Source organism: Oncorhynchus keta, chromosome 22 (assembly GCF_023373465.1).
Source record: "Oncorhynchus keta strain PuntledgeMale-10-30-2019 chromosome 22, Oket_V2, whole genome shotgun sequence".
In the NCBI taxonomy this organism is placed as follows: Eukaryota; Metazoa; Chordata; class Actinopteri; order Salmoniformes; family Salmonidae; genus Oncorhynchus; species Oncorhynchus keta.
Genome location: NC_068442.1, coordinates 39,166,791 through 39,179,961, shown reverse-complemented (window position 1 = coordinate 39,179,961; position 13,171 = coordinate 39,166,791). Strand labels below are relative to the sequence as shown.

The 13,171-nt window shown below is 44.4% G+C and overlaps 1 protein-coding gene across 8 annotated transcripts in view; it reads left to right on the top strand.

The window, feature by feature from the left end:
• LOC118401467 (cAMP-specific 3',5'-cyclic phosphodiesterase 4C-like) overlaps positions 1-13,000 on the top strand; it is a 124,306-nt gene extending 111,306 nt beyond the window's left edge. For all 8 annotated transcript variants that reach the window (XM_052475184.1, XM_035798991.2, XM_035798992.2 and 5 more), the window contains 5 exons: positions 6,488-6,587; positions 6,831-6,985; positions 7,348-7,470; positions 8,115-8,297; positions 8,502-13,000. In XM_052475184.1, coding sequence (XP_052331144.1) covers positions 6,488-6,587; positions 6,831-6,985; positions 7,348-7,470; positions 8,115-8,297; positions 8,502-9,044 — 1,104 coding nt within the window. In that variant the 3' untranslated portion in view covers positions 9,045-13,000. The remainder of the gene's footprint in view (positions 1-6,487; positions 6,588-6,830; positions 6,986-7,347; positions 7,471-8,114; positions 8,298-8,501) is intronic.
• Positions 13,001-13,171: the final 171 nt, after the last annotated feature.

Here is a 13,171-nt window from a genome sequence, read left to right as displayed (position 1 = left end):
CTGAGAGAGATAGCGGGAGAGCTGGCCAAGGACGGCACGTTCAAGAGTTTTGGAGAGAAAAGAAAGAAGGGATACTGGTCTGTAGTTGTTGACATCGGAGGGATCGAGTGTAGGTTTTTTCAGAAGGGGGTGCAACTCTCGCTCTCTTGAAGACGGAAGGGACGTAGCCAGCGGTCAGGGATGAGTTGATGAGCGAGGTGAGGTAAGGGAGAAGGTCTCCGGAAATGGTCTGGAGAAGAGAGGAGGGGATAGGGTCAAGCGGGCAGGTTGTTGGGCGGCCGGCCGTCACAAGACGCGAGATTTCATCTGGAGAGAGAGGGAGAAAGAGGTCAGAGCACAGGGTAGGGCAGTGTGAGCAGAACCAGCGGTGTCGTTTGACTTAGCAAACGAGGATCGGATGTCGTCGACCTTCTTTTCAAAATGGTTGACGAAGTCATCTGCAGAGAGGGAGGAGGGGGGAGGGGGAGGAGGATTCAGGAGGGAGGAGAAGGTGGCAAAGAGCTTCCTAGGGTTAGAGGCAGATGCTTGGAATTTAGAGTGGTAGAACGTGGCTTTAGCAGCAGAGACAGAGGAGGAAAATGTAGAGAGGAGGGAGTGAAAGGATGCCAGGTCCGCAGGGAGGCGAGTTTTCCTCCATTTCCGCTCGGCTGCCCGGAGCCCTGTTCTGTGAGCTCGCAATGAGTCGTCGAGCCACGGAGCGGGAGGGGAGGACCGAGCCGGCCTGGAGGATAGGGGACATAGAGAGTCAAAGGATGCAGAAAGGGAGGAGAGGAGGGTTGAGGAGGCAGAATCAGGAGAAGGTTTGAGCAGAGGGAAGAGATGATAGGATGGAAGAGGAGAGAGTAGCGGGGGAGAGAGAGCGAAGGTTGGGACGGCGCGATACCATCCGAGTAGGGGCAGTGTGGGAAGTGTTGGATGAGAGCGAGAGGGAAAAGGATACAAGGTAGTGGTCGGAGACTTGGAGGGGAGTTGCAATGAGGTTAGTGGAAGAACAGCATCTAGTAAAGATGAGGTTGAGCGTATTGCCTGCCTTGTGAGTAGGGGGGGAAGGTGAGAGGGTGAGGTCAAAAGAGGAGAGGAGTGGAAAGAAGGAGGCAGAGAGGAATGAGTCAAAGGTAGACGTGGGGAGGTTAAAGTTGCCCAGAACTGTGAGAGGTGAGCCGTCTTCAGGAAAGGAGCTTATCAAGGCATCAAGCTCATTGATGAACTCTCCGAGGGAACCTGGAGGGCGATAAATGATAAGGATGTTAAGCTTGAAAGGGCTGGTAACTGTGACAGCATGGAATTCAAAGGAGGCGATAGACAGATGGGTAAGGGGAGAAAGAGAGAATGACCACTTGGGAGAGATGAGGATCCCGGTGCCACCAACCCCGCTGACCAGAAGCTCTCGGGGTGTGCGAGAACACGTGGGCGGACGAAGAGAGAGCAGTAGGAGTAGCAGTGTTATCTGTGGTGATCCATGTTTCCGTCAGTGCCAAGAAGTCGAGGGACTGGAGGGAGGCATAGGCTGAGATGAACTCTGCCTTGTTGGCCGCAGATCGGCAGTTCCAGAGGCTACCGGAGACCTGGAACTCCACGTGGGTCGTGCGCGCTGGGACCACCAGATTAGGGTGGCCGCGGCCACGCGGTGTGGAGCGTTTGTATGGTCTGTGCAGAGAGGAGAGAACAGGGATAGACAGACACATAGTTGACAGGCTACAGAAGAGGCTACGCTAATGCAAGGAGATTGGAATGACAAGTGGACTACACGTCTCGAATGTTCAGAAAGTTAAGCTTACGTAGCAAGAATCTTATTGACTAAAATGATTAAAATGATACAGTACTGCTGAAGTAGGCTAGCTGGCAGTGGCTGCGTTGTTGACACTACACTAATCAAGTCGTTCCGTTGAGTGTAATAGTTTCTACAGTGCTGCTATTCGGGGCTAGCTGGCTAGCTAGCAGTGTTGATTACGTTACGTTGCGTTAAAAGAACGACAATAGCTGGCTAGCTAACCTAGAAAATCGCTCTAGACTACACAATTATCTTTGATACAAGACGGCTATGTAGCTAGCTATGTAGCTAGCTACGATCAAACAAATCAAACCGTTGTGCTGTAATGAAATGAAATGAAAATGTGATACTACCTGTGGAGCGAAGCGGAATGCGACCGGGTTGTTGAAGTTCTATTCGGTAGACGTTGGCTAGCTGTTGGCTAGCTAGCAGTGTCTCCTACGTTAAGGACGACAAATAGCTGGCTAGCTTAACCTCGGTAAATTAAGATAATCACTCTAAGACTACACACTCTAAACTACACAATTATCTTGGATACGAAGACAGCAAAGACAACTATGTAGCTAGCTAACACTACACTAATCAAGTCGTTCAGTTGAATGTAATAGTTTCTACAGTGCTGCTATGAATTACACTTTGTAGTGCCTTGCAGTTGGAGGCCGAGCATTTGGAGGCCGAGCATTTGCCATACCAGGCAGTGATTCAACCCGTCAGGATGCTCTCGATTGTGCAGCTGTAAAACCTTTTGAGGATCTGAGGACCCATGCCAAATATTTTCAGTCTCCTGAGGGGGAATAGGTTTTGTCGTGCCCTCTTCACAACTGTCTTGACGTGCTTTTTATTTATTTTTATTTCACCTTTATTTAACCAGGTAGGCTAGTTGAGAACAAGTTCTCATTTGCAACTGCGACCTGGCCAAGATAAAGCGTAGCAATTCGACACATACAACAACACATAGTTACACATGGAATAAACAAAACATACAGTCAAAAATACAGTAGAACAAAAGAAAACAGAAAGTCTATATACAGTGAGTGCAAATGAGGTAAGTTAAGGAAATAAATAGGCCATGGTGGTGAAGTAATTACATTATAGCAATTAAACACTGGAATGGTAGATTGGCAGAAGATGAATGTGCAGGTAGAGATACTGGGGTGCAAAGGAGCAAAATAAATAAATACCAGTATGGGGATGAGGTCGGTAGATAGATGGGCTATGTACAGGTGCAGTGATCTGTAAGCTGCTCTGACAGCTGGTGCTTAAAGCTAGTGAGGGAGATGTGAGTCTCTAGCTTCAGAGATTGTGCTTGGACCATGTTAGTTTGTTGGTGATGTAGAGCTCTCAAAGTGCTCCACTACAGCCCCATCGATGAGAATGGGGGCGTGCTCAGTCCTCCTTTTCCTGTAGTCCACAATCATCTCCTTTGTCTTGATCACATTGAGGGAGAGTTTGCTGTCCTGGCACAACACGATCAGGTCTCTGACCTCCTCCCTATAGGCTTTCTCATCGTTATCGAGGGTGTTGTGTCATCAGCCAACTTATTGATGGTGTTGGAGTCGTGCTTGACCGTGCAGTCGAGTGAACAGGGAGTACAGGAGGGGACTAAGCACACACCCCTGAGGGGCCCCCATGTTGAGGATCAGTGTGGTGGATGTTGTTGCCTATCTTTACCACTTGGGGGCAGTCCGTCAGGAAGTCCAGGATCCAGTTGAAGAGGGAGGTGTTTAGTCCCAGGGTCCTTAGCTTATTGATGAGCTTTTGAGGGCACTATGGTGTTGAACGCTGAGCTGTAGTCAATGAATAGCATTCTCACATAGGTGTTCCTTTTGTCCAGGTGGGAAAGGGCAGTTTGGAGAGCAATAGAGATTGCATCATCTGTGGATCTGTTGGTGCGGTATACAAATTGGAGTGGTAATCAGTCTGGCCCTGCGGCCTTGTGAATTTTGACCTGTTTAAAGGTCTTACTCACATCGGCTGCAGAGAGCATGATCACACAGTCGTCCAGAACAGCTTCATGCTCTCATGCATTTTTCAGTGTTACTTACCTCGAAGCGAGCATAGAAGAAGTTTAGCTCATCTGGTAGGCTCATGTCACTGGGCAGCTCTTGGCCGTGCTTCCCTTTGTAGTCTGTAATAATTTACAAGCCCTGCCGCATCTGACGAGCGTCGGAGCCAGTGTAGTACGATTCGATCTAAGTCCTATATGAACGCTATGCCTGTTTGATGGTTCGTCGGAGGGCATAGCGGGATTTCTTATAAGCTACAAGGTCCTATAGGAATACAGGGAACTCAGTGAGGAATGCTGTATATGGCCCAGGAGACCTGTAAGCAGTAGCTATAGAAAGTGATTGAGTAGGCCGCTTAGATTTCATGACTAGAAGCTCAAGACCAAAACGTCTTTTTTTGGGGTAAATTGAAATTTGCTATCATAAATGTTAGCAACACCTCCGCATTTGTGGGATGCGCGGGAGATATGTTCACTAGTGTAGACAGGAGGTGAGTCCTCATTTAACACAGTCAATTCATCAGGCTTAAGCCATGTTTCAGTCAGGACAATCACATCAAGATTATGATCAGTGATTAGTTCATTGACTATAACTGCCTTGGAAGTGAGGGATCTAACAATAAGTAACCCTATTTTGAGATGTGAGGTATCACAATCTCTTTCAATAATGGCAGGAATCGAGGAGGTCTTTATTCTAGTGAGATTGCTAAGGCGAACACCACCATGTTTAGTTTTGCCCAACCTAACAGACACGGTCTCAATGGGGATAGCTGAGCTGACTAAACTGACTGTGCTAGTGGCAGACTCCACTAAGCTGGCAGGCTGGCTAACAGCCTGCTGCCTGGCCTGCACCCTATTTCATTGTGGAGCTAGAGGAGTTAGAGCCCTGTCTATGTTCATAGATAAGATGAGAGCACCCATCCAGCTAGGATGGAGTCCGTCACTCCTCAACAGGCCAGGCTTGGTCCTGTTTGTGGGTGAGTCCCAGAAAGAGGGCCAATTATCTACAAATCCTATCTTTTGGGAGGGGCAGAAAACAGTTTTCAACCAGCGATTGGAGTTTTAAGACTCCGCTGTCGAGCTCATCACTCCCTCTAACTGGGAAGGGGCCAGAGACAATTACTAGATGCTGACACATCTTTCTACCTGATTTACACACTGAAGCTATGTTGCGCTTGGTGACCTCTGACTGTTTCATCCTAACATCGTTGGTGCCAAAGTGGATAACAATATCCCTATACTCGCTACACTTGGCAGTTTTAGCTTTAGCCAGCACCATCTTCAGATTAGCCTGAACGTCGGTAGCCCTGCCCCCTGGTAAACAGTGTATGATTGCTGGATGATTCGTTTTAAGTCTAATATTGCGGGTAATGAATTGAAAAACCAATGACTAGGGTTTTCAATTTGTCAGAGTTAATGGTTGGAGGCTTCGGCGCCTCAGACCCCGTAACGGGTGGAGGAGAGACCAGAGAAGGCTCGGTCTCTGACTCCGACTCGCTGCTTAATGGGGAGAACAGGTTGAAAGTTTCTGTCAGCTGAATGAGCGACACCGGTTGAGCATTCCTACAGTATTTCCCTCCAGAAGCCATGAGAAAGTTGTCCGGCTACAGGGACCGTGCGAAGGGATTTATACTACTATCTGTACTTACTGGTGGCACAGACACGGTTTCATCCTTTCCTACACTGAAATTACTCTTGCCTAACGATTGCGTCTGAAGCTGGGCTTGCCGCACATTCTCCTGTATATTATGAGTACAGCGACTGCGATTAGAAGGCATCATGTTAATGTTACTACTTAGCTTCGGCTGGTGGAGGTCCTGACGAACCACGTCCAGTTAAAGCGTCCGGAGTGTGAAAGTTGAATGAAAAAAAGTTGAGTGAGTGAAAAACAAAATATATAAACGGTAATTAAAAGTATAAATCGTAAAGTTGTCAGGTAGCAAAGTAAGTTTATCAACAAAACGCACAGCAGCACGTAAACAAGTCTGCAAGTTGTGACCAGAAATGACGCAGGAAAGCAGGCTGATGGATCAACAATCCATGGCTTCTGGTTGGAGTATGTACGTACAGTCACTGTGGGCACGATGTCCTTGATGCACTTATTGATATAGTCAGTGACTGATCTAGTGTACTCCTCAATGCCATCGGAAGAATCCTGGAACATATTCTAGTCTGTGCTAGCAAAACAGTCCTGTAGTTTAGCATCTGCTTCATCTGACCAATTTTTTATAGACTGAGTCACTGGTCCTTGCTGCTTTAATTGTTGCTTGTAAGCAGGAATCAGGAGGATAGAATTATGGTCAGATTTGCCAAATGGAGGGCGAGGATGAGCTTTGTACGTATCTCTGTGTATGAAGGAAAGGTGGTCGAGAATGTTTTCCCTCTGGTTGCACATTTAACATGCTGATAGAAATTCATATCTGGGCCTGGTCGGGTGTCTGTAGTATATCCCTCCCGTCCGACTCATTGAAGAAGAACTCTTTGTCCAGTTTGAGTTGAGCAATCGCAGTTCTGATGTCCAGAAGCTCTTTTTGGTCATAAGAGACGGTATCAGCAACATTATATACAAAACTAGTTATGAACAACGCAAAAAAACTAACAAAATAGCATGATTGGTTAAGAGCCGATAAGGCGGTAGTCATCCCCTCCGGCACCATCACTCATCTCTTGCAGTAATAGTAACAAAAAAATTGTCTGTTTTTTGTTTTCAGGCTGTCTTCACTGACCTGGAGATCATGGCTGCTCTGTTTAGCAGTGCTATACACGATGTAGATCACCCCGGAGTGTCCAACCAGTTCCTCATCAACACAAGTCAGTTCCATCCCTCACTAGCATTCTCACTCATTAGATCTAATTAAAGGATATGTCCTTTGGAGCAAAATGTGTCTGGCCTCTACTACTGTGAAGACTACATTATAGCATCTGTAAGGCGGAGTTTGATCTCTGGAGAAATTGTTTATTCCGTTATTTTGAACCTAATGAATACGTTTTTGTAGTTATACAGGGAGTGCCTTGGAATTGTTGTTGCTTTACTAATGGGTGTTCCTACTGTAGATTCTGAGCTGGCTCTGATGTACAACGATGCTTCTGTCCTGGAGAACCACCACCTGGCTGTGGGCTTCAAGCTGCTACAGGAGGACAACTGTGACATCTTCCAGAGCCTCAGCAAGAAACAGGGGCAGTCCCTCAGGAAGATGGTCATCGACATGGTGAGGCACTGACCGAATGAATTGGAATTGAATAGAAATGAAATATTATCTACACTCCTCCATGTTATCATAGTTAAACATAATGAATGAGCCGACATCATAATGATATGGCCATTTAGCAGACACTTTTCCCCAAAGTCACTTACATTTCACACAGTGAAAGAGTATATTCAGTATCAAAACCACAACACAACCCTGGATGTATGCGGCACCATGCTCTAACCCACTGACCCTTTGGAATTAGTGACTGAAGTCAGTGTGATTAATTGGTATTGCCATAGAATTTCTAAACCCAGAGGCCCAACATAAGCAGTTTCTACATAATGTTCATACTAAAAGATGTTTGGTATTGTCCTCTGCAGGTGTTGGCCACTGACATGTCCAAGCATATGAACTTCCTGGCTGACCTGAAGACCATGGTGGAGACCAAGAAGGTGACCAGTCTTGGAGTGCTGCTGCTGGACAACTACTCAGACCGCATCCAGGTCAGAGGTCATTCCTAGAGTAGACACACCACTGGCCACATATTAGTAGTCTACAGTGACTTCCTCTTCTATTCTCCGTCTCACACATCTGCATTTATCTGAATATTGTTGCTGTCTAATGAAAACCTAATGACTTTATTTGGCAATTATTATTATTTTTTAATTTATTGAAAGCAGTAACTCCCCTCATTGTACTCTGAACATGAATCTAGGACCAATAAAGTGTATTCAAAATAGCTTCTGAAGTGTCATAATTCTATGTTTGTTCATGGGAAAATATGGAAATTAAATATCCTGAAAAGGTTCTGTTTTAGAGATGAGAGGTTTTCATCAGACAGCGACAATATGTGGATACAGGACAGGTGAAAGCAATTTGAGGGGAGATGAGGAAAGAAAGCCCCTTCAGATCATTGAGATGGACGATGGTGTTGAGTCTGAATTGTCTACTGGAGACAAGTGTGATTAGTGCAGTTGTCTAAAATAACTCAAGACTTCATAGTGTCAAGTACATTCAAGGTTTCTATATAAATGTCTGAAATATAAATTACAAAATCAATATGAATAAAAAATGCTATACTTCTTAAAAAAATATCTAAACAACAGATAAACCAAGAACTAACATGGGCCTCCCTGTGTGTCTCCAGGTCCTTCAGAACATGGTTCACTGTGCTGACCTCAGTAACCCCACCAAGCCCCTGGAGGTCTACCGTAAGTGGACCGACCGCATCATGGTGGAGTTCTTCACCCAGGGGGACAGGGAGAGGGACAAGGGAATTGAGATCAGCCCTATGTGTGACAAACATAATGCCTCCATCGAGAAGACCCAGGTACCGTACTGTGCATAGCGTGCATCCAGCCACACGAGGCATGCAGGCTCTCTTAACACATGCAGACACAAGAATCTGCAAACCCACCCGCAGGTCTCTGTCACTGCTTAACAGACTGTTGCTGGTAAATTATTGTCATAATGTCTGTTGAAACCCACCAAAACAGTGTGTGTTTATATCTCTCATCTTTACTCCCCTCTGTAGGTGGGATTCATAGACTACATCGTCCACCCTCTGTGGGAGACGTGGGCTGACCTGGTCCACCCTGATGCCCAGGACATCCTGGATACCCTGGAGGACAACCGGGAGTGGTACCAAAGTATGATCCAGCGCAGCCCCTCACCCACACTTGAGGACAGGGATCTTGACGGGGGGCCAGGAGCCCTGGAAGCCACACCGGGGGGATGCTGCGCCTCCGCTGGGGACAAGTTCCAGTTTGAACTCACCCTGGAGGAGGAGGAGGAGGGTGACTCAGACCTGGAGAGCCCCCCCGAGGAGGAGACGTCACAGGGGGGAGAGACCTCTAGGAAGACCCTGGCCCTGTCTCCATCCCCAGAGCCCAGCAGCAGATACCGGCCCCCCTCCCCCCACCCTGGCCGGGCCCTCAGTCTGGCCACCATGTCGGTTAGGAGCCCCGACCTTCTCAGAACGTTGGGCCCCGGGGTGGGCGCGGACGACATAGGCGATAGGGACAGAGAACTGGGCCAGGAAGGCAGTAGTGTAGCTTACCTACGGCTTGGCACGTAACACAAACCTTGGCCCTCCCTTCAACTTATTCCATCCCTGCCTTGGTTTGTGGGTCCCAGCAGCAATTGGACATGCAGGGTGGGATTTCTATCAAGTCTGTAATGACAACAGTTCCTTTACACTGGAGACACCTTAACACTTTTAATATTGTAGAACAAGAAGTATCGTTTTATTCTCTATTTTCTTCTGTGTGCGAGATAGGACTTTTTAGTCCTGCATTCTGTAGTTGATTCTGGGCGGAAAGTGTCTTAGACTCGAAGGTAGAGAACTGACCACAAGCTAACCAGTCTCACCAATGTCTCCTGATCGAAGCAAGGAATTATACTGAGAAAACGATGTCTTCCTCAAAATGATGGAATATAGATATTCAATGGAATATTGCAAGGATTGTAATAATTTTACAGGGTCTTGGAACTTTTGCACCACACATTTTGAATTCAGTCAGCATAAAGTAGTATATTTTATTTAGTTTGTCTCTGAGAATTATGTGAATGTTTTACCAAATCCAGTATGTACCTGAATAGTGAGAGAATTGTAACTTAAACCTCAGGGTATGACGAGATATAAATTATTTTAATGTAGCATGGACGTCTTGGGTACCCCTTAACGGAGACTGCCTGTTTAGAGTTGTGTTACTGATGACAAACAGCTCTTAGAACCTTACCGCTTCAAGTTATGCAAAAATACATATTTATTTGTCTGGCGACCTCTATTGATCTCAATTGAAAAGTTAATTAATGAATTTGAGAACTAAAGCAATTTAAATATAAAATATGAAACGAACAGTACCAGTAAATTGTATTTCAAAATCCCGAAGTACTATGGTTGATTGGGGTACCCAATACAAGTTGTTTTAAATCTAGACTAACACCGCTTACACTCATGTTTGTAAAGTTGTATGTTTCCATCTGATTATGTTTTACGTTGTCACATTTTCTATTTGATTTGAAATGGTTCCGTTTTGTTATATATATTGGGTGTCCTCACCATGGGTGTATTCATTTCACCGATTCTGTTGCGAACCGGAAAACTGGTTTCTACTGGAAAAATTCAGGTAGGTCTGTCCCCGTTTCGTTTCATTTGCTCGGTTTGCTTTGGTAAATGATTTCCGTTGCAAGACTTAACGAACACACCCCAGGTCTGTTTGTATCTGAGCTTTGTAAGCATCATTATCAGGGTGTCTCCATCATACAGTAGCACTTTACACTTTTTGTTGTAGAGGAAGCCCATTCAGTTCTAAAGAACTTGAGCCAAACCATGATTTTAGTGGTCAGCCATGGAAGGCTGTAGTTCCTGTCCAGAAACAACCCTTAGGCCTAACGCCTAGCAATAGGGAGAAAATTCAACCTTGCAGAGAGTGAGGTGGAGACATGGTCATGTAGCTTAAAGGGGCATGCAGTCAAAAACGTGATATCCTGTGTTTTATATATACATTTCAACACTGAGGTTGGAATAATACTGTGAAATTGTGACAATTATGATAATGCACTTTAACAGCTAGTTCAGGTTACACATCCCTCCCATTAGGCTCCTCGGACCACTCTGACAGTCCTAGCTAAATTCTTGAAGAAATGGTATTTTGCCAAGCCATTTGTTTCTTTTTGAGAATTTTAATTGAAAATGATCTTAATTGTTACCCAGAAATAATTTGATATTGAGATAAAAACGGCTGCATTGAACCTTTTAAACCTATAAAATCCTGTCAGATCTCCAGAAGAGTGGAAGGGTTAGTGGTTGTTTCTGAACAGGGCCACATTGTGGACTAATTAGGGCTTATTCAGTAGTGTGTGATGATTTGAAAGTTGCAGATAGAAATGTAATGAACAGTGTTGATATTATTCCCTGTAGTACACAACAGAAAACCATGTCTGGTTTTCACAATACTGTACATTCTGTATTGACATTGGATACTTTTTTATTCGCCTGAATAAGCCCCTAAATGTCTTGATTGATTTGTTCTTTAAGGAAACTAGTTTATAGGGAAAATCTTTGGAATTTGCGCAAACTTTGCCAACCTAAGTCGTTATGAAATGTTGAACAAAGTTTTCTCTTAACTGTTGATTGTAATCATGTCAAAGTTTGACTTTAAAATGTGTTGAGTATCAGCAATTATCAGTTAGAATTATGTTATAATTTTAATGGAAATTGTAATACCTTGACTTTATATGTTGGATGTAATGCTTCGATGTAGAGCTCTATTCAATCCGTATCGCAGAAGTTCAGCGTTACAGCGTTATTGGCATTTGAAGGCAATGTTCCTGAATAACGGAAAATGCACAGTAAACGCTGCATATGTCGGCTCGATCAGAAGTTACCATCATATCGCATAATCTGTAACGCTTCAGCGATACAGATTGAACAGGGCCCTTATGCTCTGCTCTTCACAGGGCTATATATAGCTTTTACCTACAGTATGTGAATGTCAATTGACCACAAACATCAATTTTCAAAGTGAATTTATATTATTGCGTTCGCTGATTGCACCCTAATTTTTAAGTTAAACCAATACTGTACAACTTAACTAGCCCCTGCCAAATACAAGTACACTGAACATTTCCCCCATATGCTCAAAAGGCTTCTCAAATGTCTTATTTCTCCTTTGCCAAGATAATCCTGACAGGTGAGGCATATCAAGAAGCTGATTAAATGGCAGGATCATTTATTGTGCTGGGCACAATAAAGGCCACTCTAAAATGTGCAGTTTTTTCACAACACAACGTCACACAAGTTTAGAGTGAGCTGACTGCAGTAACGTCCAACAGAGCTGTTGCCAGAGAATTTAATGTTAATTTCTCTACCATAAGCCGCCACCAACGTCATTTTAGAGAATTTGGCAGTATGTCCAACGGGCCTCACAACCGTAGAACACGTGTAACTACGCCAGCCCAGGACCGCCACATCCGGCTTCTACACCTGTAGGATCGTCTCAGACCAGCTACGCGGACAGCTGATGCCACTAGCACACTGGAGAAGTGTGCTCTTCACAGATAAATCCCAGTTTCAACTTTATCGGGCAGATGGTGTTGTGTGGGTAAGCGATTTGCAGATGTCAACGTTGTGAACAAAGTGGAGTTATGGTATTTGCAGGCATAAGCTACAGACAACGAACAACAATTGCATTTTATCGATGGCAATTTGAATGCACAGAAATACCGTGATGAGATCGTGAGGGCCATTGTCGTGCCATTAATCCGCCGCCATCACCTCATGTTTCAGCATGATAATGCAAGGATCTGTACATAATTCCTTGAAGCTAAAAATGTCCCGGTTCTTCCATGGCCTGCACAGTCACCAGAAATATCACACATTGAGCATATTTGGGATGCTTCGCACAGCTGTAACTCAGTAAACTGAAATTGTTGCGTTTTATATTTTTTTCCAGTGTATACAAAAAAGATCACTCAATTATCCTTAATGGAGGACAGTGAAATCTGAAAATAACAAAATTTAACAACAGCTCCAGCATGGTAAACTTGCCTGGGAACTAACACTAAAGTATTTCCCGCTTACTCTTTTCCTGGTAAGGCAGGGGGAAAAGTACACAAGTATTCATAAATAACTTGACCATATTCTATTCCCTCATGTTTGGTAATAATAAGCAAACAGCTCAAATAAGAGCCTTAAATTGTGACTGGAGAGGAGCTGAGCTGTATCGTGGGTAAAACGTACATAAATCAGTGCCATTCAGTGTTAAATGTGTTGTCAGAGAAGTTAGAATGGTGACTCTTGGTCCCTTTATTGCTTTGCTGAAACTGACATGGTATACCATTACGGTGATTGTTCTGTGTGTCTTTTTTATCCGCAATGTTGGACAGTAGTATGTAAGTACGGTAAGAGATCTTAATTTTTCTGGAGCCAAAAATATTTTACAAATTTGCTTAATTTAATAATTTAAAAGTAATTTTTAAAAACATTTCTGGAGTTCAGTGAAAATGCAAATAAATTATGGAAACCTGTATTTGTGAATCTGATTAATTACTTCCGAACAGCGATAGATGTAAACTGTGTTGGATTGATGCCTCGTTCGTGCTTGTCGGAACTAGGAAACTCTCATTTCCGCTAACTGGTTGAACTCTGCACGTATAGAACTACAACCAGTAAGCAAGTCACATTTCTGAGTTTAGTTC